The 25,521-nt window shown below is 35.4% G+C and overlaps 1 protein-coding gene across 4 annotated transcripts; it reads right to left on the bottom strand.

Annotated features, from left to right (window-relative positions):
• Positions 1-1,524: 1,524 nt before the first annotated feature.
• LOC108994548 (protein SENSITIVE TO PROTON RHIZOTOXICITY 1) lies at positions 1,525-4,984 on the bottom strand. Of its 4 annotated transcripts, XM_018969792.2 has the most exons (4): positions 4,605-4,984; positions 4,125-4,432; positions 3,686-3,789; positions 1,525-3,269 (listed from the first exon to the last, which is right to left on the bottom strand). In XM_018969792.2, exon 4 carries the CDS (start codon positions 3,223-3,225, stop codon positions 1,633-1,635), a length of 1,593 nt encoding a protein of 530 aa, XP_018825337.1. In that variant the 5' UTR covers positions 3,226-3,269; positions 3,686-3,789; positions 4,125-4,432; positions 4,605-4,984; the 3' UTR covers positions 1,525-1,632. The 4 variants fall into 4 exon arrangements, with proteins under 4 accessions (XP_018825337.1, XP_018825336.1, XP_018825338.1 ...); XM_018969791.2 differs by having other exon boundaries at positions 4,125-4,984; XM_018969793.2 differs by lacking the exon at positions 3,686-3,789 and having other exon boundaries at positions 4,125-4,984.
• Positions 4,985-25,521: the final 20,537 nt, after the last annotated feature.

Genomic DNA, 25,521 nt, shown 5'->3' with positions numbered 1-25,521 from the left:
CTTAGACTGTAACAGAGGAGTGAGCATTTATTAATGTTTATATTCCATGTGCTATTACTTCAAGAGAAATGCTTTGGTTCTCGAAATTGTATTCCAAATTCTTTTTCTTTTCTTTTATATTTAATAATTAAAGAAGTGTTTTTTAATGATATTGTAAATTTTTTATTTTTTTATAAATATTTGTGATGATTAAAAAAATACATAAAAAGAAAAAAAACATAAAAAATAAAACACACATTCGGGACACATCTTCGGGTCACTTTTTCGGTGACTGTAGCAGAGCTCTTACTTCAAAGCGTGTCTCAGTGTTTTTAATCTTGTACCATACCTAACGGTACAGTCAAAATTTTCCGTACCAACCACTGAGCCGGTACAGGTATTATATACTTTTCGTACCGGTTCAAATACCGATCCTACCGGCTTATATTTCGATCTGTACCGGCCTATATTTTGGCCTTTTTTTTTATTTTTTCAAACTACAAGCTTATTTTTTTACCTCTAATTCAGACTAGATATTTATAATTTATATATCTATATGTACTTATATATAATTTATTCATATATAGATTATTATTTTAAAATATAATTTATATATATAATTTATTCATATATCGACTATTTCGAAACGGTATACAAAACGATACCGATACCAAAATATTTCGTTCCAACACTTTGATCAGTACGACATCCGATACGTTATTCAAAACATTGGTTCTTAGTTAGGTGTGTGCTTGGGTATATGATCGGGTAAGGACAAACACCACACGCACACGCATGCATATATGCAGGTAACCACTACACTTCAAGTAGGAAAAACTAATGTTTTGAATACCGTACCGGACATCGTACCGGTCAAGGCACTGGAACGAAATATTTCAGTACCGGTACCGTTTCAGAATACGTTTCGAGATAACGTTTTGGGATAATCGATATATAAATAAATTATATATATAAATATATATATAAATTATATTTCAAAATAATATTCTATATATAAATAAATTATATATAAATACATATATATATAAATTATAAATAGTCTAGGCTGAATTAGGGGTTAAAAAATAAGTTTGTAGTTTGAAAAAACGAAAAAAAAAACACACACACACAGGCCGAAATATCGGCCGGTTCAGGCAGAAATTTAGTCCGAAATGGCCAGTACCGGCCGGTACGACCGGCATTTTAGCCGGTACGGGACAGATATAGTACCTGTACCGGCCAGACAGCCGAAACGAAAAATTTCGGCCGTATCAGCCGGTACGGTACGAAATTTAAATCACTGGGAAAAACAGCCAACAAGAAGACCACATCAAAGGAATGGCTGGCAGCTGTCTGACGAGTTCATCGCTCTCTATGCCATTTGTCTTTAAGGAGTGCAGAACGTCAATCTCATTTTTTCCATCTTCCAACAAAGCCAGACTTGTATTAGTTTGAGAATTCCTAACAAGCCAATAGCCTCAGAATACACAAAGAAGTTGCAACCTGTAAAAAGCAATAGCCTCCACATATACAAAAGACACAAGCTGTTAAAGAAAATGGATATATTAATCTAAAGAAATTAAACGGTCCATCGGGTCACACTTCACCTTACAAATATTACAGGTTAAAACTTCTTCTTCTTCATCATCATCATCACTCAAGATTATTAGAACTTGACTCCCCCCCAGTTTTTTTAGTGTAATTACAAGACCCAGGTACAGTGTAATTAGAAGAAGACCCGGGTATAAAAAAGGAGAATGAACTCTCTGAATCTTCAAATGGGGGTCGAGGGAACTCATGAAACCCACCAAAATTACATGTGTCAAAGTTCAATGGCGAGAAATAACTGGCCGGATCCTCAATACCTGCCTTCACATCCACAGCGTTTTGTACTTCACTCCTACTAGGAGCACCCGAACTGAAATTGAAATTTATACTTCTGACCTTATTTATTGATTCATTGCCTTCCCCTCGATCAGGGGGTCCAGATTGGCCTTTAATTTCATCAATGGAAATGGCAGGAGTGTGGCCTTGGAAAAGAGCAATGTGTCCAAAAAGCTTATCTTTTCTTGAAAATGTTGTACCACAGGAGCAAAGCCACTTATCCTTACCGCAATGCTTTTCATGAGTCTTGAGATCTGCAATAACTGAAAATTTCTTGGCATTGCATCTGCTGCAAGTATAGCTTTTGTCACAATGTGTTCGTTTATAATGGTTTTTGACACATAAAATAGTCTTGAGAGGTTGAAACTTTTTGTGATCCTTGTTCCGCTTGCAGCCTGCATATGGGCAGGAATACCTCTTGAGAAGAATTGGTTCAGAGCTAGACTCCTTGTTAGGTTTTGCAAGGGCTGCTGGGGTTTTGTACTCATCCCCATGACCTCTCATGTGCATTCGTAAATTTGCATCCCGCTTGAATCCCTTCCCACATATCGTACAGAAGTGGGTGTGAGGTGCAAGGATTTCTTCTTTTTCTAACTGTAAGATCTCATACGAACCAGGTGGAAGGTTCTCTCCTTCATCGGCATCTTCTTCATCTTTTGATTCATGTTCTTCAATATGATAAATTTGTTCATTCCCAATATTACCAGCTAAATCAATCGGGTTTGACTGATCAGAAACTTTGCTTTCACCATTGTCCTGCACCTGAAAGCCACCATTCAGGTCCACCATGGAAGGCAAGTAAACCCCACCTAGCTGTCCGACAGTAGTGGTACTGGAAAGGGTATTATGCTTCACAGATGGGAGAAGGCTTCCTGCAGTAGAGATCAATTGAACAATAATTGAAGTAAGATCAGCGGTGATGAGCTGCTGTTGCTGAGCAGCAAGTTCATCTGGCCGCTCAAATACTTGGCCTCTTCTACCAACAATCAAGTGGACTAAATCCTGAAGCTGATGGATCTTTTGTTCTAGGAAGGAGAGATTGTTTAGCATTGCTCTTGGGTCCCAGTCTTGGATTTTACTTGATTGGAGTGATCCATTCATCTGACCATCTTCTTGGACTGGAAGCTTAACTTGATTATTGGGGTTGCAAGGAAGTGAAGATTGGGCTTCAGAATGTTGCTTGAACTCTTTGATAGGTGGTTCAATCCTGGTGCTGTAATCTAACATGGAGGGATCCTCCCATTTCTCCTGAGATTGCTGGGAATCGAAGTTGGGAAAAGATGGTTGACCTGTGGAGATATTCTTCAGTAATTCATTTCCAGAGGAAAAAGACTTCGTCCACATGTTTTCTTTGTGATCCATGCCCGATTCTAATTGCACGTATCAAGATCCAACGCCAATCAAAACTGGAAATGTACAAAAGAGCTTAACTGTAGTGATCATTTATTTTTATTTTTTTTATGAATATTGCAGTGATCAAATTCAAAAGATAAGCACTGTTGCTTGCTGCTATCATATAGTTCAAACAAGACACTATAACAACACAGGAATCATGCTGTTAAGACCCCAAATCTCAATTACTTTGGATAAGAATTTCCCTAACTACCCCTTTGTTTCAAAATATTTATGTTTCCTCCGTATTAATGATAGGATAACAAGGATCTAACCTTCATGCACAAATTCAGTGATGAAATCATCATTATTGACCCAGAATCCCAAACAAATACAAGTTCCCCTTTTCCCACTGAAAGTCAACCTCATCACAAAATTCAATGTCACTCGATGCATCTAACGTTTTTCCATTCTGATAATTATAACTTACATCCGAAATCTCCTTGAATAGCTCAAAGTACATCTTTTTAGTAGACTTTAAACGGAGGAAGCTTTCCTCTTTCTTCCATCTACAGGCTGATTAAGATCCAAAACCTAATTCCCAAATGGCGAAAGCTGAAATCAGTTGGGCCAAACTACCTTCCAAATCTCTTTTCTAATATGTTATCAAAATTCCAAAGGGAAAACAATGAAAAAAAAAATCATATATATATAAATAAAATAAAATAAAATAAAACTTTTAGAATACGTTGAAGTGAACGGAAATCAAAGATCTCAATATGTAGTAAATACTCGTAATTACAAACAAAGAGTCAGCTAAATTTGGAACCTCAAGATTTTACCATGTATAAAAAAGTTATGCTTCTTCAATGAACCCTAGAAAGAGAAGTAACTCAAAGGAAAAGAAATAGATAGACTGAAACACACACCTAATTCAAGATTGTTTGGATGCTCTTCACGTCCTGTGAATTGGCTGCTCCATGCTTCTGACAGAGAGCGAGAAAGAAAGAAATAGGAGAAAGGAATGAAAAGGGGCAATGAAGCTCAGCTAGTCAATATATCAGCAACCTTCTCGCCTTCTAACAAATTGGGACCACATTTTGGTCAAACCCAGAAATCAATCCTCACCGTTCCTTTGTTGGGTATAGGACGACCAGTTCACTAAACCCATCAATCAGAGCCGTTATTTTTTGCCCACTCCTTGTCCCCAGAAATCACCACGGTTGGTTGGTCACATCTGAGTTCCAGCAGTTTTTGTTATTTAAAACCTCTTTTCCTTGGCTGTCTAATCCAGAGATGCATATGCAAATTTGACTTGGCTTTTTAATATTTTATAAGAAACCCAGTTCTCTGCAATAACATATATATATCTTATGGGGAAAGTGAAGGGGTAGGGGAGAGAGAGTTACCAGGAAGCTACGCCACCGCCACGGCTGTCCAACCAGACTACTGCCCAAGTTCTGAAGCTCTGTGTTATGTGAATTATGAAGCTTTTACTTTTTAGACAGAATGGATCGAGATTTATGCTACACCTCTTCGTGGGGTCTCGAGCAAAACAACATTGAAAATTTTGCACTTGTTATTAATACCATAGTTGTGTCGGTCGTACTTTGCTGCAAGCTAGTTGACAGAACTCGCTTGCTTTCCCTTTTATCTGTCCTCTGCTGAAATTTCTGTTTCAATTTCTTTGTGCAACGTCATGTTTGATCTGCCTACAGTATTTTGGGCCGGGGGGGCGGCGGCGGCGGCGGGGGGGATTGTAAAAGTTGTCTAATGGAGAAATTCTTGTTCGAGGTCTAAATTATTGTACTCGAGCGGAGTTTTTGTTTCAAATTTTTATGGACTCTAAAATCTAGAGTGAACGTATAAAATAGAGTAATGTTAGGCTGCCGCTTTAGTGATCGTTGGTGTGCCGTGTAGGTAAAATTTATCTATTTTATGTATTTTATTTTTTTATTTTATATTCTTTTAACATTTTTAAAAAATAAAAAAAAAATAATACACTGATAATTATTTTTTTAATTAGTAAATAAAAAAATTAAAAATAAAAATAAATATATAAACAATTAAAATGATAAGATAAAATAACATTATTCTATATAATATACCGTTTTAAAATTTTATTGGATTGTTAGTCACATCCATATCCAATTTGTTGTTTTTTTGTCATGTTAAGAGGTTGTTAAAGTCGTCATAGTGATTTCAGGCTTCTAATTAAAAAGTCTAAGATAATTACTTTATAAATGATTAGAGAGAGAGAGAGAGAGAGAGCGGAAGTTATAAATTTTTATTTTTCGACACAATGGGAAATTTATGTAGGATTAATCTACATATAGAGAGTCCTTGGCGTGCAAAAACAAGATATTTTGAAGTTTAGGAATTATCAAACAATAACATTCTTCAACTACAATATTAGGAAAAAAAAACAAATCTTTACGAAGTGAAAAATCATATATTGAAATGTTTGTGAAAAAAAATATATACTTCTATAACTTATTTATAAAATCCTAATTTAGAAATCATAACATGTCTTCTTTTGACATGTTAAGTTTTTACCAAAAGAAATTATATTCATAATTATAGAGTATGCAAGTCTCGTACACTCCTTTTAAAAAAAGTATGTAAATCTGTGATCCATATGAATTTTTTTTTTATGATGAACTTCACTTTTTTTCAAAAAAAAGTGTGCAAGACTTTTATACTCTAAAATTGTATTTAACATTACTCATTTACTACTAATAGTAGAATAAAGCCTTCTCTCCACAAGAGCCCGGTAATTAGGGGTGAAAATTGGTCGGTTCGGACCAGAGAAACCAACTGGACCGGACCGACCTAGGACCTAGACCGGTCGGTCTCGGTCCATGAAATAGAAGACCGAGACTTTTCGGTCCAATCCCAGTCTAGGGGTTTCCCACCCCGGATTGGACCAGATCAACCGAATTTAAAATATGTATATATTATTTATATTATTTATATAATAATTGTATAATTAATTATGTAATTTTCATCTAACTTATCACCATTAAAAATATAAATTTTTAAACATTTTATTAACTAATTAATATTCTGTCAATTAACTAATGTATAATATTAATTAACTAATTATATAGTAATTATATAAGTTATGAATGTAATTTTCATCTAATTTATTATCATAGACCATATAAAATAATTTTTTATTGAGTTAGTTACATAATCCACATTAATAATTCACTAAATTTTAATTTAGTATTTTAAATAATTTTTATTGATTTATTTTAAAAAAATAAGAATAAAGAATAAAAACATAATTGGGTCAGTTCGGTCTTATCCCTAGGGATGTTCAGTCCGGTCCGGTCCAAGAAAAATGATGGACCAAAAATTTCGATCCATCACCCCCCAAACAAAACCAATTTACACCCCTGCCGGTAACTAGACCCATATCACTAATACTTTCACTTCCCTTCTAACTAGTATGGCATTGTAAACTTTGAACTTAAGAGACCTCAAGAAAGCGGGAATTATTACCAAAATTCCAAAGACAAAACAAAACTATATAAATATTATAGCTACCTTATTGCTTAAGGGCAAGTTTGGGGGAAGAGATGAAAATTTTGTGTTTTGTTTTATTGTTTAAAATATTATGTTTTAGTATTATTATTGTATTGAGATTTGAAAAAGTTGAATTGTTTATTATATTTTGTATGGGGATTTGAAAAATGTATAATGATGAGATGAGATGAAATAAGAATTTTGTGTCTCATCCCACCCCTCAAACTTGCCCTAAGTGTAGTAAGTGATGTTAGCATCCGTATGACATATATTGTTAATGCCCAAAAACGGCGCAGCCTGGCAGGAGAGAAAAATCCATTCCCGAACGCGCTAAAGTGGGTTGGGCCTTGATCAATGAGGTGTGGAGCCCCCGACACTGATCCAGTGGGGGTGTACGTTGCCCGTGCATACGTCAATGGCTGTGAATAGTATTTAAATTCAAAGAAAATAAGGAGAGATGGACAAAACATATTTATGTGATTCAGCACTATGCCTACGTCCACAGAGTTTTAGGGAGGGGGAGATTTCACTATAATGTATTTGTTTACAATCTCTCATAGCCTCTCATTTCTCACTGTACAATGGGAGTTGTAGATCTACTTATTGGAAAAGATGCTCTCTCTAGAGCTCTCTATCCAGAGGTTGAAGAAGAAGTCCAAGAACCCCCATTTCGAGTCATCTGGTTGCTTGCTTTTATCTGACCCTCTTCACGCATGCGCCTTAATAGTGGTGAGGGATGTCTATTTTGCATGTCTGATCATCTCTCCATTTCCTACTTTATCCTGACACCCTCACCCCCTCGTCCCCTCTCCCTCTCTCTTATTTTGTCTCCTAGTGATAGCCTTTTGATGGGCTAGGCCTTGAGAACCATTTTGGGCCCGATGTATTTTACCTCCTCACAGGTACCCACGATTTTTAGGAGCAATTTGTTCCAAAAACGACCTTGAGAATCTTCAAGATAAAATATGCAATTGAACTGATCCGCCCCAGTCTGTAGAGAAATAAATCTCCGGAGCTAGCCCTATTCATTTGTTCCTCTCGCGTTAAGCAGTAAAATGAGCTCAATAGCGTAAGATGCGTAGGGCTGAGTAGCATTATTCTATAAAAAATGCCAGTTTTAAATTTTATTGGATTGTAAGTCACATCCATATCCATTTTGTTGTTTTTTTTTTGTCACGTTAAGAGGTTGTTAAAGTCGCCATAGTGATTTCATGCTTCTAATTAAAAAGTCTAAGATGATTACTTTATAAATGATGAGAGGAGAGTTTTATATATTTTTATTTTTCTACACAATTGAAAATTTATGTAGGATTAATCTACATATAGAGAGTCCTTGGCGTGCAAAACAAGATATTTTGAAGTTTAGGAATTATCAAACAATCACATTCTTCAACGACAATATTAGGAAAAAAAACAAATATTTACGAAGTGAGAAATCATATATTGAAATGTTTGTGAAAAACAAAAATATACTTCTATAATTTATTTATACAATCCTAATTTAGAGATCATACCATGTCTTCTTTTGGCATGTTAAGTTTTTACCAAGAGAACTTATATTTATAATTAGAGGGTATGCAAGTCTCGTACACTTCTTTTAAAAAAAGTAAGTAAATTTAAGATCCATATGAAAAAAAAAAATATTTTTTTAATGATAAACTTTACTTTTTTTCAAAAGAAGTGTGTCGGACTTCTATACTTAAAAACTATATTTAATATTACTCTTTTACTACTAACAGTAGAAGAAATTCTTCACTCCATAAGGCCCGGTAACTAGGCCCATATCACTAAGACTTTGACTTCCCTCCCTACTAGTATGGCATTGTAAACTTTGAACGTAAGAGCACTCTCAATGACTTTTTTATCTTATCATTTAAAATATATCACCAAAATTTATTTTTTCTATTTTACATATTGACTTTTATAATACATCATATATTAGCTTATCTATTTTTTCTTTATATTATTTAAATATTATATTTCTTAATCTTTTTTATTTATTTCAAATATTATATTCTCTACACATCATATATTTCAAATATTTCTCTATACATCATATATTTTGATATTTGTAATATTTCTTTATATATGATGTAATATTTTAAATTACTTCAAAAAATGATAAAAAATAAATATATGCCTTTATTATTAACAATATCAAAACTTCTGCATGCATAAAAGTCGAAGGGACTATAAACGGAGTGCTAGAGAGTGAATTAGAGATAAGAGAGTGGTGCCTGTGCAAAAGTGATAAAAGGGTTAAAAATTAAAATGAAAATAAGGTAAAAAGGAAAGATGATGAAATGAGAGAGAAATAATAACAAATTGTTTAGATGAATGAACAGTAACCTCTACATGTAGAGGATTTACCATAGCTGAATATAAAATAGAATAGATGATTCAATAAAAGGGACTTTTGGCCATTTTTCTTTATATTTAAAAAAAAAAATGTATTTTACAAGAGCCATTAGGATTACTCTAAGAGACCTCAAGAAAGCGGAAATTATGACCAAAATTCCAATGACAAAACCAAACTATATAAATATTGTAGCTACCTTATAGTTAAGTGTAATAAGTGTTGTTAGCATCCGTGCAACATATATGATAGAGGAAAAATTATATTTTCAAGCTAGTGTGTAAAGCACAACGAGTAAAGTGTTTATATGATATAATTTGATTGGAATATAAATTTTAAAATTTGAACCTTACGAATCAAATATTATCATTTAAATGATATAGATGGTATGTTCTACATACTAACTTCAAAATATAATAACTTATGATAAAGATCGCCTATCAACACAAGAAATGGAGCGACCACGACCTAAGTAATATATGGACAATTTTCTAAGACGTGATGGGAATTTGTAGGGTAACTAGAAAGGCAAATATACTAGGGGTGCTACCCGTCCCGTAGCCGTTCCCTACGGGGTGGGGCCACCCATTCCCCGCACCCGCCTCGCATGGTGCAAAAGTAATTAAAAATATATTTTTAGACCTAAATTATAAATTTAAATTTTGTAAATATGACTATAATTTTCAAACTATGTAATTTTTAAATTTGCTAGTACATATTTTGTGAACAAGTATGACAAATTGTAACATATATTTATGTTTATATATAATATATAATATATAATATATAATATATAATATATATTTATGTTTATATAATATATATATATATATAAATGTAAGTGGGGGCGGGGGCGGGGCGGGGTTGGGCCCTCCGGCCACCCCATGGGCGAGTGGGGTTGCCCGCACCGCCATGCGGAGGCGGGGCAGCGAGGTGCGGGATCCTACTACCCACCCCTAAAATATACTTTTTTGGGAATGGGCCCCCACGCTATAAAATCCCACGAACCCAAGATCACCGACCCATTTAGCGAAGAATCAAGGTTATACACCAGCAGACGTGTCGGCGTAGTGCTCCAGTCTAACAATCGTTAATAACAAGTTGATAAGATTATTGCAAACCATTCTCAACAAGATAAAGACCTGGATTGCTCGCCTAGGATAATACTCTAGCCTAGCACGGCAGCAAGTTCAAAGTGCTAAAAGTTCACAACCTAACCTGGATTGGAGGAATTAAGCCATTAAGCAAGCCATATCACCTAAATGCTTGCTCTATATATACGAGAAGGAAGCACACACCCGAAGTAACTTCTAAGTTATTATTTTCCTGGAGATAAAATATCATATGTGTGTTATCCTAACTTAAGTATCAGAGGTGTCCCACATCACCTCGAGCCCTTTTTTAGTTTTCCTGGTGCAGTTCCTAAGACACCATTAGCAGGAGTGCAAAATATAATGTTTGGGACAGTGGTCTCTTTATTTCACTGGTACGATTATATAGGTGTTTTATACTAAATATTTCCTAAAGTGCTCAGCATTTCATGGATGAGGCAACTATTTCTCGTCGGCGTCTTTAAGGCAGTACAATCTCGACCTGTGGCAGGTTGTTACCATGTATGGTCCTTCCCATCACTGGCCAAGCTTTCCTTATTCTGGTGTGGTTGTTCCTATTTCTTTTAGAACCAAGTCTCCTACCTTAAATGATCTGGGCCTCACTTTTCTGTTAAAGTATTGCTCTACCTTTCTCTAATTAGCTGTCGTCCTGACTTCTACCTCATCTCTCATTTTTTCTAATAGGTCAAGGTTCTCTTCTAGCCCTTGGTTGTTCTGCCCTTCATCGAAGTGTTAGACCCTATAGCTTGGCATTTCCACTTCTACTGGTATCACTACCTCTCTTCCATAAGTCAGGGCGAAGGGCATTTCTCCGGTTGGGGTTTTGGAGTTTGTTCTATATCCCATAAAACTCCTAGGAGTTCCTTGGCTCAAGCTCCCCTTTTGACTGCCTATTTCTTATTTAGGATACTCATTAACGTCTTCTTGGTTGCGTCGACTTACTCGTTGGCTTGAGGGTGTCCCAGAGAAGAACACTTGAACTTGTTTCCCAGTTCGACGCACCAATTTTGATAGTGGTTCGAATGGAACTGCTAGCCTTTGTCTGAGATGATGCTTTGCGGTATCCCGAACCAGCGTATGATAGCCTTCCATAGGAATCTGGTGATGCTATTTTTCGTGATGGTCACTAGGGCCTCTGTTTCCACTCACTTTGTGAAATAATCCAAGGTGAAGACGGAGAATTTCACTCGTGCCTTGCTCAAGGGCATGAGTTTGACGAGATCGACCCTCCATTGTGTGAAAGGCCATGGTGACGTTATCAAAGTTAATTCTTCAAGCGGTAAATGTTGCACTAGCGCGTGTAGTTGAAAAATTCCATCCTTAAGGGCATGTGGCCAACAATATCTTGCTCTCATGAATTTTTCCACTAGGGCTCTTCCACCTGAGTAATTCTCGCACACTCTTTCGTGTATTTCTGCCATGACTTATTGCGCTTTTTCTAGTGAGATGCACCTCACAAGAGGCATGGAGAAGCCTCACTTATACAACACCCCATTTATCAAGGTGAATTGGGCCGCTCTATTCTTCACCTTTCTCGCCTCCCCTTTCTCTTTGAGAAGCTCCTAGGTGGATAGGAATTTGATCATGTCGAGTGACCATTCCGAGATTCCTGATCTTACCTCCAAAACTTCCAGCCTAACAGTTGGGGTTCCTATTGTCCTAGTGGTCAATTTCCAAGGTAGAGCTGTGTCATCCATGGCTGATGCAGCCCGTGCCAATTTTTCAACCTTCCAATTGTCTTTTCAGAAGATTCAGCTAATACAGAAATACCGGAAGTGATTGCGCCTTTCCCACATTTGCTACAAATACTTCTTAAGTTTTTCCCCTTTCGCCAAGCATTCCCTCTTTACTTGGTTGACCACCACTTAAAGTCTGCCTTTATATTGACCTCTTTCGCGCCCATGGCCTCTACCATGGCAAGTCCTACCAGCACGATCTAGTATTCTAGTTCGATGTTAGTAGTTCTGAACTTGAGGCCCATCGCATAATAAGTTTCTTCGTCGTCGCTTACTACTATGTATACGCCTCCCCCCCCGCCAGTGTGACAAGAAGAGTCATCAACGTAGACTTGTCAGGGCTTCCCAACAGAGGCTCTTTGTACTTCTTTGTGTAAGTTGGTGAACTCGGCTATGAAGTTTGCTAATATTTGCCCCTTCATTGTGGCCTGGAAAAGATAATCGATATCAAACTTAGTTAACTCGATCGACCAATTCACTAGGCGGCCAGACGTGTTTGGCTGCTATAGTATCGTTTTGAGCGGTGCTTACCACCAGTTCGAATGCCAACATCTCCATTCTAGGGAATCTGGTTTCAGCTCCCCTCAAGGCTCGACTCATGTAGTAGATTGGTCTCTTCACCTTTTCCTCTTCTCTAGCCAGGGCGGCTGACACAACTTTCTGCATAACTGACAGGTTTAAGTACATGATTTCCCCTTGTCTAGTTTGGCTTAGGAGTGGAGGATTTGATATACTCTTTTAGTTGGACGAATGCCTTTTCGCAATCGTCATCCCAGTCATGAATCTTCTATAGAACTCGGAATAATGATAGACATTTGTCCGTAGACCTAGACACGAATCTGTTGAGCGCCACTATTCTCCTTGTCAACTTCTACAACTCGTTCAAGATCTTGGGTGACTTCATGTCCATGATCACTTGGATCTTCTCTAAGTTGGCTTCAACTGCTCTCTCTGGCACCATAAAGCCTAGGAACTTGCTTGATTCCACTTTGAAGGCATACTTCGTTGGGTTTAACTTCATTTTATATCATCGCAGTACATCAAAGGCCTCCCGCAAGTCTGGTATGTGTTGTTCAGGTTCCTTGCTTTTAACCAGCAGATTATCAACATCTACTTCCATACTTCAAACAATTTGTTCCTTGAACATCTGGTTCACCAACCTCTGATATTGTTTAATCCGAAGGGCATTACTTGGTAGCAATACAACCCTCGATCTATTATGAAGGCAATCTTTCCTTGGTCACCTTGGCTCATCCAGATTTGGTTGCACCCGGAGTAGGCGTTCATGAAACTCAACATATGGTGGCTTGATATCGAATCTACAACTAGATCGATGCAGGGAAGGGGGAAGCTATCTCTTGGGCATGCTCTACCTAGGTCCGTGAAGTCAACGCACATCCTCCATTTGTTGTTCGTCTTCTTAACTAGGATGACGCTGGAGAGCCATTCAAGGTAGTGGTCTTCCAAGCTGAACCATGCGGCCAAGAGGCGCTTGACCTCCTCCATTATCGTGACATACTTTTTAGTACTAAAACTTCTTTTTTTGTCGAACTTTTTCACCTCCGATTCCACGCATAGACGATGTTCAATTACCTTCGTGTCAATTCCGGGCATATCCTTGTGGCTCCAAGCGAATATGTCCTTATGCTCGGCAAGCAACTCCTTCAACTTCTGTCTTACTTTGGACTTCATTTTGGTGCAAATTCTCATTGTCGCTTCTGGGCGAGCTTTGTCCAAGGCGACGAGTTCAAGAGGTTCATCAACCTCGCCCTACTTCAAATTTCACTCATCTCAGATCTCGACCACACACTCGATAAGCTCGGGTGGCGGGGATGGTGGCCATTTTCCAAGCTTGAATGATTTGGCTACCTTCACATCCTTTTCCTCGTCCCTGAGTTCCTACACGTAGCATTCTCTCGCTAACACTTATTCCCCGCGCACTTCTCCGACGCCTACCTCTATAGGGAACTTCATCTTCAAATGGTACATTGAGGTAATAGCCTTCAAGGTGTTCAAGGTTGGTCGCTCAATGTTGGCGTTGTAGGAGGATCGGGTCTTGATCACCAAGAGATTGGTCATGGTGGTAACCATGTGTGGGCTTGCCTTGCAGATACTGGTCGGGTGATGGAGCCTACTAGTTGCATTGTTTCTTCTACGAACCCTTTCAACGGAGTGGGCGATAGGCGCAACTAGCCTTGGTTGACTCCCATCTTTGCAAAGGCATCCCAAAAAGGACATCAGCTGCATTTCCGTTGTCGACCAATATTCTTCGGGTGATGAAGTTGGCTACCAACATCGTCACTACTAGCGTGTCATCGTGCGGGTAGATTAATCATTCATTGTCGTCATTGTTAAAAGAGATCGTGACTGTTTGTTGGGCTCTTGCCTATTAAGCCAATCTCCCAATGCTAAAGATTCTTCATACCTTGCCCTCTATACATATGCCTTCCTCCCGGAGGATGTCAAACCACCCCTAGTGAATCCCCCTGCGATCATGCAGATTTCACCAAGAGGGCGTTGTTCTTGTTCGGGCTTTGGTGGGGGGCTCTTGTGGGGCTCTCTCGCATGGTCCTTCCTCTTTTAGGACTCTCAATCCTATGGAGCCTTTTCTCCATTTCTTGCCTCCTTTCATCTACTCGCCATGGTGGTGAGGAATTCTGGACGACCAACTGCTCTAGTTTCCCGTTGTCTTACATTTCCTCAATCCTCTACTTCAAGAAGTGACAGTCCTTTGTCCAGTGCCCTTCGATGTTGTGGTACATGCAATACTGATAGGTCCTTTGGGCATGACTATTGTCACCTTTGGTCAGTTCTTCGTCTCTAATTTGCACGGTCATGTCGAAATACATCACCCTAGTGCTCATATTTCTTGCGGGTGCGTTTCCCTCTCTCCTTCCGTTGTATTGGCCCTTTCTTGCCTTTTTCTTCATTTCTCGGCCTTTCCCGTCATTGATTTCCTTCAATCAACCTTCGACCTACTCTACCTCTAATTTCCTCAGGGCGACTAGAGTCCGAAGGGTATCTTCGACATTGACGAAGTCATCAACACGATCCATAAACTTTCATAATGTGGTTTGGGTCTCCTTGCCAACTCTGTCATGAACAAATTTTGGGCAAGATTCCTCCCAGTAGCGCTATTAACGTGATTTTATCATCTTGGTCATCCGCTATCATGCACTCTTTGTTGAACTTGGTGAGGTGCACTCTCAGGCTTTCATCTTCTCCTCATTTAATGTGAGGAGATGTGTAGCGGGAATTGCGTCATGAACTATCTACCCAGTTCCTCGAAACTGTTTATGGAGCTCAACTGTAGCACTCCAAACCACCCCCTCACTGCTCTTTTGACAAAGGAAATGCTCGGCATGCGATCTCCTTAGGAAAGTTGTGGAGTGTCATGTGGATCTTAAATTTCTTCAAGTGTTGGACTGGTTCCTTAGATCCGTTGTATATTTCAACCTGCGACATTTTAAACTTTTTAAGACATCAACATTATTTATGCGCTGTAAGACAAGTATGTGCTGGTGAGCAACTGGTCAACAAATAAGGATGCACCTATTTGCCTGGCCAACTCCTTGTACTTTTCCATAAGGTTGCGTAAGTCGTGATGCATCTTCTTCTTGTCATCGTGATGTCTTACTTAATGACTTTAAGTCATGGTGCATCTTCATTGAAGGGGGGTCTGCATGCGCTCTACGACTCCGGTTCGGCCCGCTCGTTATGGCTTGGAGCGGCGTCTTCTTCCAAACTAGCATTATTCATTTTAGGACTTCGTTCTCGCATTGGAAAGCCTCCATCTCCAGAGTCATCTTTCTCAATCTTTCCTCCATTTCCACAAACATCCTTTCCATATTTGCCTAGGTGGCCTCCTGATCTCAAGTCGCTTGAGAGCATGTTGTTGCAGGCATACAAAAAATATGTTGAATTTTCTTCAAACGATCCCATAGCGGCACCAACTATTATAAACGTGTTTCACACTCCTGCCAACAACTTCCAAGGACTTGCACTAGGAAATCCAAAGAAGGGCTCAGGGTGATGTGGGACACCTTCGATACCTAAGTCAGGATAACGCATGTATGGTGTTTTATCTTTAGGAAAAGAATAATTTAGAAGTTACCTTGGGTGTGTGCTTCCCTCTCGTTTATATAGAGCGAGCATTTAAGTGATATGGCTTGCTTAACGATTTAATCCCTCCAATCCAGATTAAGTCACGGTTTGTTAGCACTTTGAACCTGCTGTTGTGCCATACAGGAGTATTATCCTAGGTGAGCAATTCGAGCCCTTATCTCGCTGAGAATTGTTTGCAATAATCTTATCAACTTGTTATTAACGATGATTGGACTGGAGTTCTATGCCAACATGTCTGCTACTTATAACCTTGGTTCTTTGCTAGATGGGTCGGTGATCTTGGGTTCATGGGCTTTTATGTTTGGGGGTTCGGCCCATTTTCCAGGAGAGGATATTTGCCTTTCTATATATATATATATATATATATATATATGAATAATTCAATTTGAAAGACTTTATACCACACACTATGCATGTGGCATCATTTGATTTGGTATATAATTTTAAAATTAAAATTTTACAAGTCAGTGTATAACAAATAACTTTAGCAAACTTAAATAATTGGTCAAATAAAAAATTTTAATATATTTTTTTCATTTTCTATAGAGAAAAAAATAGATTAAAGAGATTATGAGGGGATATAAAAATAATAAATATTTAGGTCTGGTTTGGTTTCACAAACTGTTAAAACCATCTCATCTTATCTTAACATTCAAAAATCATTCCAATACAAATATTTTTTAATTTCAACTTTTCAACTTTTTTATTTAATCATTACAACTTTCTCAAACTTCTATACAAAACACAAAAAATAATTCAACTTTTTAAATATCAAAACAAAAACTATATTAAAAGATTATATTCTAATCTTATTTTAATTTTATAAATTTTTTATTAAAAGTTTTCTCTCATTTTCCAAAACCCCATAAAAATCATAACTCAAACTATTTCACTATTATTCATAAATCATCTTACTATTATCCATAAATTTTTTATCTCATCTCATCTCATATGTGTAACTAAACGGAGTCTCAGTATTTAAAAAGCACACTTCTTAACTTAAAGAAAAAAAAAATTTGAAGCACTTTGAAATTTAAGGGAATAAAAAGATATATCCACACAATTAGATATTCATCCCTTAGATTTTAATATTTTTTATTTTTTAAGCGTCATGCAATCTCTTTGAAAAAAATAAATAAATATGAAATCCACATAAAAAAAAATTAATTTTTTAATAATAGATTTTACTTTTTTACAAAACGATTGTACGATATTTACGTATTTTACGATTATATATAGTATTACTCTTTTATTTAAATTTTAAATCTCTATAAACGTTTTTCACTCCAGGATTGTTTTAAAATAAGAAACCAGGCGAGTGCTAAAGGATTAAAAACTGGCGGCTCTCAGCATCACCAACTTCAACACTATTTATATCGATTTACAATTGAGAAGGGTACATGACTGACACTTGTTGATTTCACTTCAATGACATATGCACTGACGATTTGAGGATGGTGATAAAAAGAGCCTCCAATTTTTTTTAACCTCCATGAAAAGGAAGAAACGTGATGATATAAGAGGAAAAAAAATGAAAAGAAAGACCTAGTGGGCATGGATGTCTCCTTTTTTGTAACTATTGCCATTCGTGTTGTTGCAAGATACCCTTTTACTCCTTTTCTTTCTTTCTTTCTTTCTTTCTTTCTTGTTTGATTATGGTTACTCAAAAGCTCAAAAAAATAAAAAAATGTTGGTAATCCCTCCACTCACGTTTTCTTGAATATTTAAGTTAGTGGTAAGTTTCCATAGCTCTTTGGTTCAACTCAATTGCAAAGGCACACATGTGCCAAAAGGAGATCAAAAAAGAGGTTAGAGTATCTTCCCGCGTATGAATGTCCCCCGATTATATGTAAGACAAATTGTACCCATAAGCAGTCGTGTAAATTATTTCTATAGGCAGCTCTCCATCAAAGGATTTGGTGCATTCTGTCCAAGTATTGATCTTGTTAATTATTTTATCTTATTGTTGTTTATCTTAAAATAAAAAGTGTTTAGTTATTTAGAACTAGCTTAGAATCATGCATTCTTGATTTTCTAAGAGAAGTAAAGTACTTGCCACCCAGGCGAGCACAACAGAAGTTAAAGTGCTCGCCATCTCAATGAGCACCATGGTAGGCAAAGTGGTAGTCACCTCTACAAGCATCAGGAAAGAGCGTGATTGATGTGAACCCCAATCGACTCGCTTTGAAACCCAACAACAATACTGAAAAATTCAATCTAAGAAAATCAAAATCAAGTCAAAGGATAAAAAATTTAGACCCATTGAAAACTCATTTCAAGAACTTAAATTATATTAAAATCTAGATCCTTTGAACAATCTGTCTTAATAACCCAGATTACAAAAGGGAACGCTACAAAGGTTGTGATTTACTTTTGATAAGTTCAAAAGTTCAATCAAGAACAAGACGAGTAAACTCAACTCACAATGAATAAATTCATCAAATTTTAAAAATTTCTTAAAATGAGGCTACAAAGAGTATTTAAACCAAAATCTAATTAAAACTCCAGCCAAAATAAAACATTTTCTTCAAAAAATACCCCTGGATGAATATTGTTGCAGCTACAGTAACTCGCTACAGTATCTCTTTAAACCCTAGTTCCTAAAAAGTAACTTTCTAAATAAGCCATTGGCCAAAATACAAGGTCTTCTCAAAAATTCTAGTTCATAAGAAATACGATATATGTGGGCCAAGCATCCTCAAGTCCGATTATTCTATACTAATTCCTATATCTAATAAAGTAAATCATTTGAATGAAATAAACAAATTCAATGTCTTCAATCACATAAACATAATAATATGTCCTAATTTATATTTTGTTCTTCCATAGCTTATATCACGTGGATGATCACTGAGTCTCATTCTCTCAAGCTCATCTTGAATATTCGACTCTTGCTAGACTCGTCCCAAGTGGATTGTATCAATCCTTGCATTGCTTCCTTGCACTTCCTAAATCTTGATCTTGTGATTGCTCCATCTAAAACTTGCAAAGGATATTTAAGACTTGGTCCACCTGGTTGTCCATCATTCCCCCTCTCCTCAAAAGGATTTGACCTTAAATCTCCACATGCATCAAAGGGAAAAAGATCATAAACATTGAAAATAGCAGAAATATGACACTTACCTGGAAGATCCACTCGATATGAATTTTCATTAATTTTTTCAAGAATTTGGAAAAGTCCATCCAAGTTACTCTTGTCATCAACAAGCAAAAATATCAAAGCTAAATAAGTAAGTGGATTAAAACCATAAACAACTTCAAAAAAAGAATAAGAAAAAGTAGTATGCATAGTCCTATTAATTGGAAACTCTAATAAGAGCAAATGATACTCCCGCAAACGTTTATGTAACAAGTCAATAAATAACAAATGATACTCACACAAACGTTTATGAAACACATTTAAAGTCTTCCTCGCACAAAAATGACCACTCCAATTATATGCAAACTCAATTAGTGACAAGCAATACTCCCACCCATGGTCACGCTACACATTTCAAATCCTTTTTGCACCACAATGACCCAACAAACCACATCTATGTACTAGCATTTCACTCATAAGACTAGTAGGCTCACAAAGTTTATTCTCTCTAAACAAATACAAATTTAGTCTATAACGCTTATCAAAAGATATCTTCTCATACGCTCCATACATACTAGCAAAATCATCATCATTAGCATGCAATTCTTCATCATATTCAAATCTCAACAACTTTGCATTTAAAATGAAAACAAGGACATACCTTCTTGCTAAAGCATTAACCATAAAATTTTTCTTACCTTATATATATTTGAATACAGGAGGGAAGGTATCAGTTAATTCCTCCCGCTTGGCATGCTTTATATTCAACTTACATTGTTCCTTCAAGTACTTCAAGAACTCATGTTCGTCAAAGAAATGTCAAGTATGAATTGTCGCACCCAACACAAAATCAATGGAATACTCTATCTCTCTAATAGGTGGCGATTCACTAAACACACAGTTAGGAATCATGATCTCATATCCCTGCAATAAAAAAATAACAACACTAGGTAAAGAGTTGTTAATTCATTAGTATAAAAGCTTGCCTTAGCATAAAAACTCACTTTTGTCTTTCTATTTGTCTCTGCAATCTCTCTTTCTTTTTCCTCTCATGGCTCTACTTTTTTTTCTTAACTCTCAGACACCTCTCTATTTTCTTTTTCACTCTCTCTTTCTCTTGATGTTTCGGTCTCATTCTTTGTTTGCCTCTCACTCTCTTTTTCCTTTTCACTCTCTTTTTTCTTTCACTCTCCTCTTTTTTTGAACTATCGGCCTCACAATTGTTTTTCAACTCATTCTCTATTTTTCTTGAGGTTTCAACCTCACCCTCATCTTTTTTTTTTCTCTCTCTCTCTCTCTTTCTCCATTTCGGTCTTACTATTTCTTTTTTCCTCAATCTCATTCTCACTTTTACTCCCTCTTTTTTTTTATTATTATTATTATCAATCTCACTTTTCAGTTTTGGTTGGTCCTCATGGACCTGTGTTGGAGTTAAAGGAGCAAGTTTGATTATTTTTTCATCATTTTCAAAACTATAAATGTTCCTTAACCAATCATGGACCACTTTCCTATCATCCTGCTACGACTTCCCCAACAAAATATGGTCAGCATGCATAGGCACTATATCACAAAGCACCACATCCTGATATTTTCCAATTGAAAAATAAACTAGTACTTACTTATTTACCCTAACCTTCCCACAATCACTCAATGCAACTTGTATGGTCTAGGGTGTTTCAAGATAGGTAAACTCAATTTCTCAATTAAGTAGTGCTAGTCAAATTAATACAACTCCTCCCATCAATGATTATACTACATACATTGTTGTTGATGTGACATCTAGTATGAAAAATGTTCTCTCTTCGTTACTCTGTATCATCCATTCTAATTTGTGTATTGAGAGTACGCCTAGCAACAAGAGACTCACCATATTCTTTATTCTTACACTTATGTTCAATACTAGGCTCACGCCTCCTCCTATCTCTCATACCTTACAGATTTTTAATCACTACTTCTTAATGATCATTATATCCCTCACTTCACCCAACACAAAGTTCAACCGCTCAAACTGTTGTTGCATGGCTTGCAACATAAATGATGAGTTATCGGCCATCCCTTTTGGTGATAAGTCAGTCCAATGAGATATTGTAATGTGCTGCACAAAAAGAATGTTAGTGAAAAACTTCACACACTCCCTTATGTGTTTATATTCAAATAATGGCACTTTACTCATGTTTCACTCTTAATTGACTTTTTCTCGATAATAGTATCACACTCTCTTGCCTTTGATCTCAAAATTTTTCCCGCTCAAGTTCTTTAAGATCTAGTTGAACTAAATCAAGACAATACAACCTTATTTTATTCAAACCAGTAATATGGATCCAAGAAACAAGAATAAAAAACAATGAAAGAATAAAATAACACGAAACTCAATGAATTTATACGAGGGAAATAGTAATTATAAAACTAGATACCAACTAGAAAGATGTATTCAACCCATTTGAGGATAAATCTCAATCAACAAATGTATTTCTTTCTCTTAGTTGTAACTATATAGCAACCTTTGAATATGCTACATTTTATTTTCTGCTTCTTTTTTTTTTCAAATTTTTTTTTTTTTCTTTTCTCTAATTCAATCACAAAGAGTAATATTCAATTGTGAAAATCAAGCAATTGAATTCAATCACACAAGAATTGACAATAAAGTAGAAGAGAAACAATGAAACGATACTCCAAGCAATTAACAAACTTAGAGATGCAAAAAATCTTAGAATTTTGAAACCCTAGGTGATGCAAATTTAGCCAAACCAAAAACCTTAAGAATTTCGGCAGCCTACTTTTTTTTTTTTTTGGCACCCCTAGAATAATGAAGTCCTAGAATTAAATTTAATGATATAAGAATTAAAAGATAGAATCAGACCTGATTGGAAACCGAGCTCTGATACCAAATGATGTGAACCCCAATCGACTCGCTTTGAGACCCAACAACATTATTGGAAAATTTAACTCAAGAACGTCAAAATCAAGTCAAAGGATGAAGAATCTACACTCGTTGAGAACTTGTTTCAAGAACCTAGATTATATTAAAATATAGACTCGTTGAAAAATCTGTCTCAAGAACCCAAAGTATAAGGAGGAACACTACAAAGATTGTGATTTACCTTTAATAAGTTCAAAAATTCAATCAAGAAGAAGAGAAGTAAACTCAACTCACAATGAATAAATTCATCAAATTTCATAAATTTCTTATGAGACTACAAAAAGTATTTAAACCCAATAACAATATTAGAAAATTCAACCCAAGAAAGTCAAAATTAAGTCAAAGGATGGAGAATCTAGACCTATTGAGAACTTGTTTCAAGAACCTAGATTATATTAAAATCTAGATCCGTAGAAGAATCTGTCTCAAGAAACTAGATTATCAGGAGGAACGTCACAAATGTTGTGATTTACCTTTGATAAATTTAAAAGTTCAATAAAGAGCAAGAGGAGTAAACTCAACTCACAATGAATAAATTCATAAAACTTCATAAACTTCTAAAAATGAGGTTACAAAAAGTATTTAAACCAAAATCTAATTAAAACCCTAACCAAAATAAAGTTTTTTCTTCTAAAAATACCCCTAGATGAATAGTGACGCAGCTATAGAAACTCACTATAGCACCTCTTTAAATCCTAATTCTTAAAAAGTAACTTTTCAAATAAACCCTTGGCCAAAATACAAGGTCTTCCCAAAAACTCTAGTTCATAAGAAATAAGACATGTGGGTCAAGCATCCTCAAACTTAATTATTCTACACTAATTCATGTAACTAATAAAATAAATCATTTAAATGAAATAAACAAATCTAATGTCTTCAATCACATAAACATAATAATAGACCCTAATTTATGTTGTACTATTTTATAGCTTGTATCAAGTGGATGATCACTGGGTCTCATTCTCTTAAGTCCATCTTGAATATTCGGCTCTTGCTAGAATCGTCCCAAGTAGATTGTACCAGTCCTTACATTGCTTCCTTACACTTCTTAACTCCTAATCTTGTGATTGCTTCATCTAAAACTTACAAAAGATCTTTAAGACTTGATCTACTTGGTGTCCATCAATGATGCTTGTCACATTTGCAAGTATCACATGTTGGGAAAAAATTTATCTTCCTAGCGATCACAACTAAAGCAAAAATGCTTGCCACTCAGGCGAGCACAACATAGGCAAAATCTTTGTATCCTAGGCGGACACCATCGGAAGTAAAGTGCTCGCCACCCAAGTGATACTGTGGATCTATCCATGGCCAATATCGACACACGGAGTTGCACTTAAAAATAGACTGACATTTGAGTATGCTCTTCAGTTTTATAGGCCCAGTGTAGTAACAAGTGCAATTCTCCATGTCCAGTCAAGTATTTGAACTAATTTTGTGGTTCGGGTCAGTGAATGTCACATCGTATATATATAAATTGACGAGCATGTCCAAGGAATAAGTTTTTTAACATAATCAAATAACTCTATTAAAATTTGAAAAGAGGCACAATTTCGTCAGCACGCCTACGAGAAAAACGCAAAACTCGTTGTTTTTTCATAGGTATAGATTTTTGTATTTGGAGAGAAGATTTAAATATGTTTAAAAAATTTGAAAGCAAGGTTTTATTTCTAAGTAAAAAAACAAAAGGTAAATATTACAATAAAACTATAATACATACGGACATCTTGCTAAAAAGACTCATAAAAATTTAAAAGAAAACTATTTGTACAATTAGAGTGTGCAAATTTTATATACTTTCTTTGAAAAAAGCGGATAAAATTCAGATTCACATAAAAAAAATCTAATTTTTAATAGTGGATCATATTTTTGTTCAAAAGAAATACGTATAATTTGTATACTCTAAAATTTTATATAGTATTACTTAATTCAAAATTTTGATTCAAAGTGCAATTGAAATATAAATTAAGGCAATTAGGGTTTATTTGGAAAGTGAGAAGATCTCATCTCACTCATCTCAAAATTTTTTATAATTTTTTTTCAATCATCACTCAAACGCAAACAATTTTAAATATAATCATTACATAATCAATACAACTTTTTCTAACTTCCAAACAAAATATAAAAAATAATACTATTTTTTTAAATTTTAAAATAAAAATAATATAATATTTTAATAATATTTTAACTTTATAATATTTTTATTTAATTTTTTTTTTATTTTTTAGAACTTAATAAAATATTATAATTTAAATTATTTTATTACTATTTACATAATTGACATAAGACATCAGGACAACTACAATCATTGAGCATTAGGTCAATATAGCTTGTATCGGCCCATTTAGCTTTTCCAATTCCCTATTTGCGTGCATATATAAGGAAGAAAAATGCTACTATGCCTTTCATTTTATCATCATTTTGATTGTTCATATATTTATTTTATTTTATTTATATTTTATTTATTTATTTATGAGAAAATATATTTACAATCGTGAATTGTGTAATTGTCGCATAATTATTTTTAAAAAAATAAATAAATATGAGATTTATATGAAAAAAATTAATTTTTTAATATTAAATTACATTCTTTTTTAAAGCGATTACTCAATATTTACGTACTTTACGGTTTAATGTAGAATTATTCCTTATTTATTAATTATGAAATTGACTATTAATATGTTAGAATTTTTTTTTATATATTTTCTAAAATATTTAAAAATATTAATAAAATATGAATAAAAAACAAAAAAAAAATTGCGCACGCCCAGCGGTCCGGCGGCACCCAAGCGCACTCTTTGAGGAATGATTGTTCCACTCGTCTGCGCGCATTCCGTATTTTGTGCCATTCTTTGTCACTAGTGCTTTGCAGCTGCTGTTTCTCTTCACATCAACTGCCTCCTAATTCGACTGTAGGCTTTTCCTTCTAGAGGATCATTTCCGCACTTTCCACATTGACTGCCTGGGCGGCCGACAGACTTCCTTCTTCTTAATCTTATTTACGAGTAATATTACCTATAATTATAAAGGGCACAAATATAATATAGTCATTTAAAAAAAAATTAATTTATTATTAAAAAATTAATTTTTTTTAATGTAAATCACGTATTTATTTTATTTTTTAAAATAATTATGCAACACTTATATCTTTACAATTACAATTATCACTCTCCATTATTTTTAACCATATCATCAAGATTAAATAGAAAGTTACTAAAAACATTGGTAAGTACTCTGCCAAAGCACTTAAAACACTCTACCAGGCTAGAGTCCCACCAAGGCTGTTAAAGACCCTAGCGAATCTAGCCCAATAGGGCCATTTGGTGCCTTGACGAGGTACTAGCTTAGAGCATTTTTATTGATTTGGTTAAATTCATTTTTAAAATTTAGTCAATATCACCATTTTTTATATTTGCATATTCTATTTAAATTCAACCTCCACATTGGATTATCCATTCACTCTCTAT

This window comes from Juglans regia, chromosome 6, assembly GCF_001411555.2.
Source record: "Juglans regia cultivar Chandler chromosome 6, Walnut 2.0, whole genome shotgun sequence".
Classification (NCBI taxonomy): Eukaryota; Viridiplantae; Streptophyta; class Magnoliopsida; order Fagales; family Juglandaceae; genus Juglans; species Juglans regia.
The sequence above is the reverse complement of the archived record's forward strand: the minus strand, read 5'-3'. Positions and strand labels throughout refer to the sequence as shown.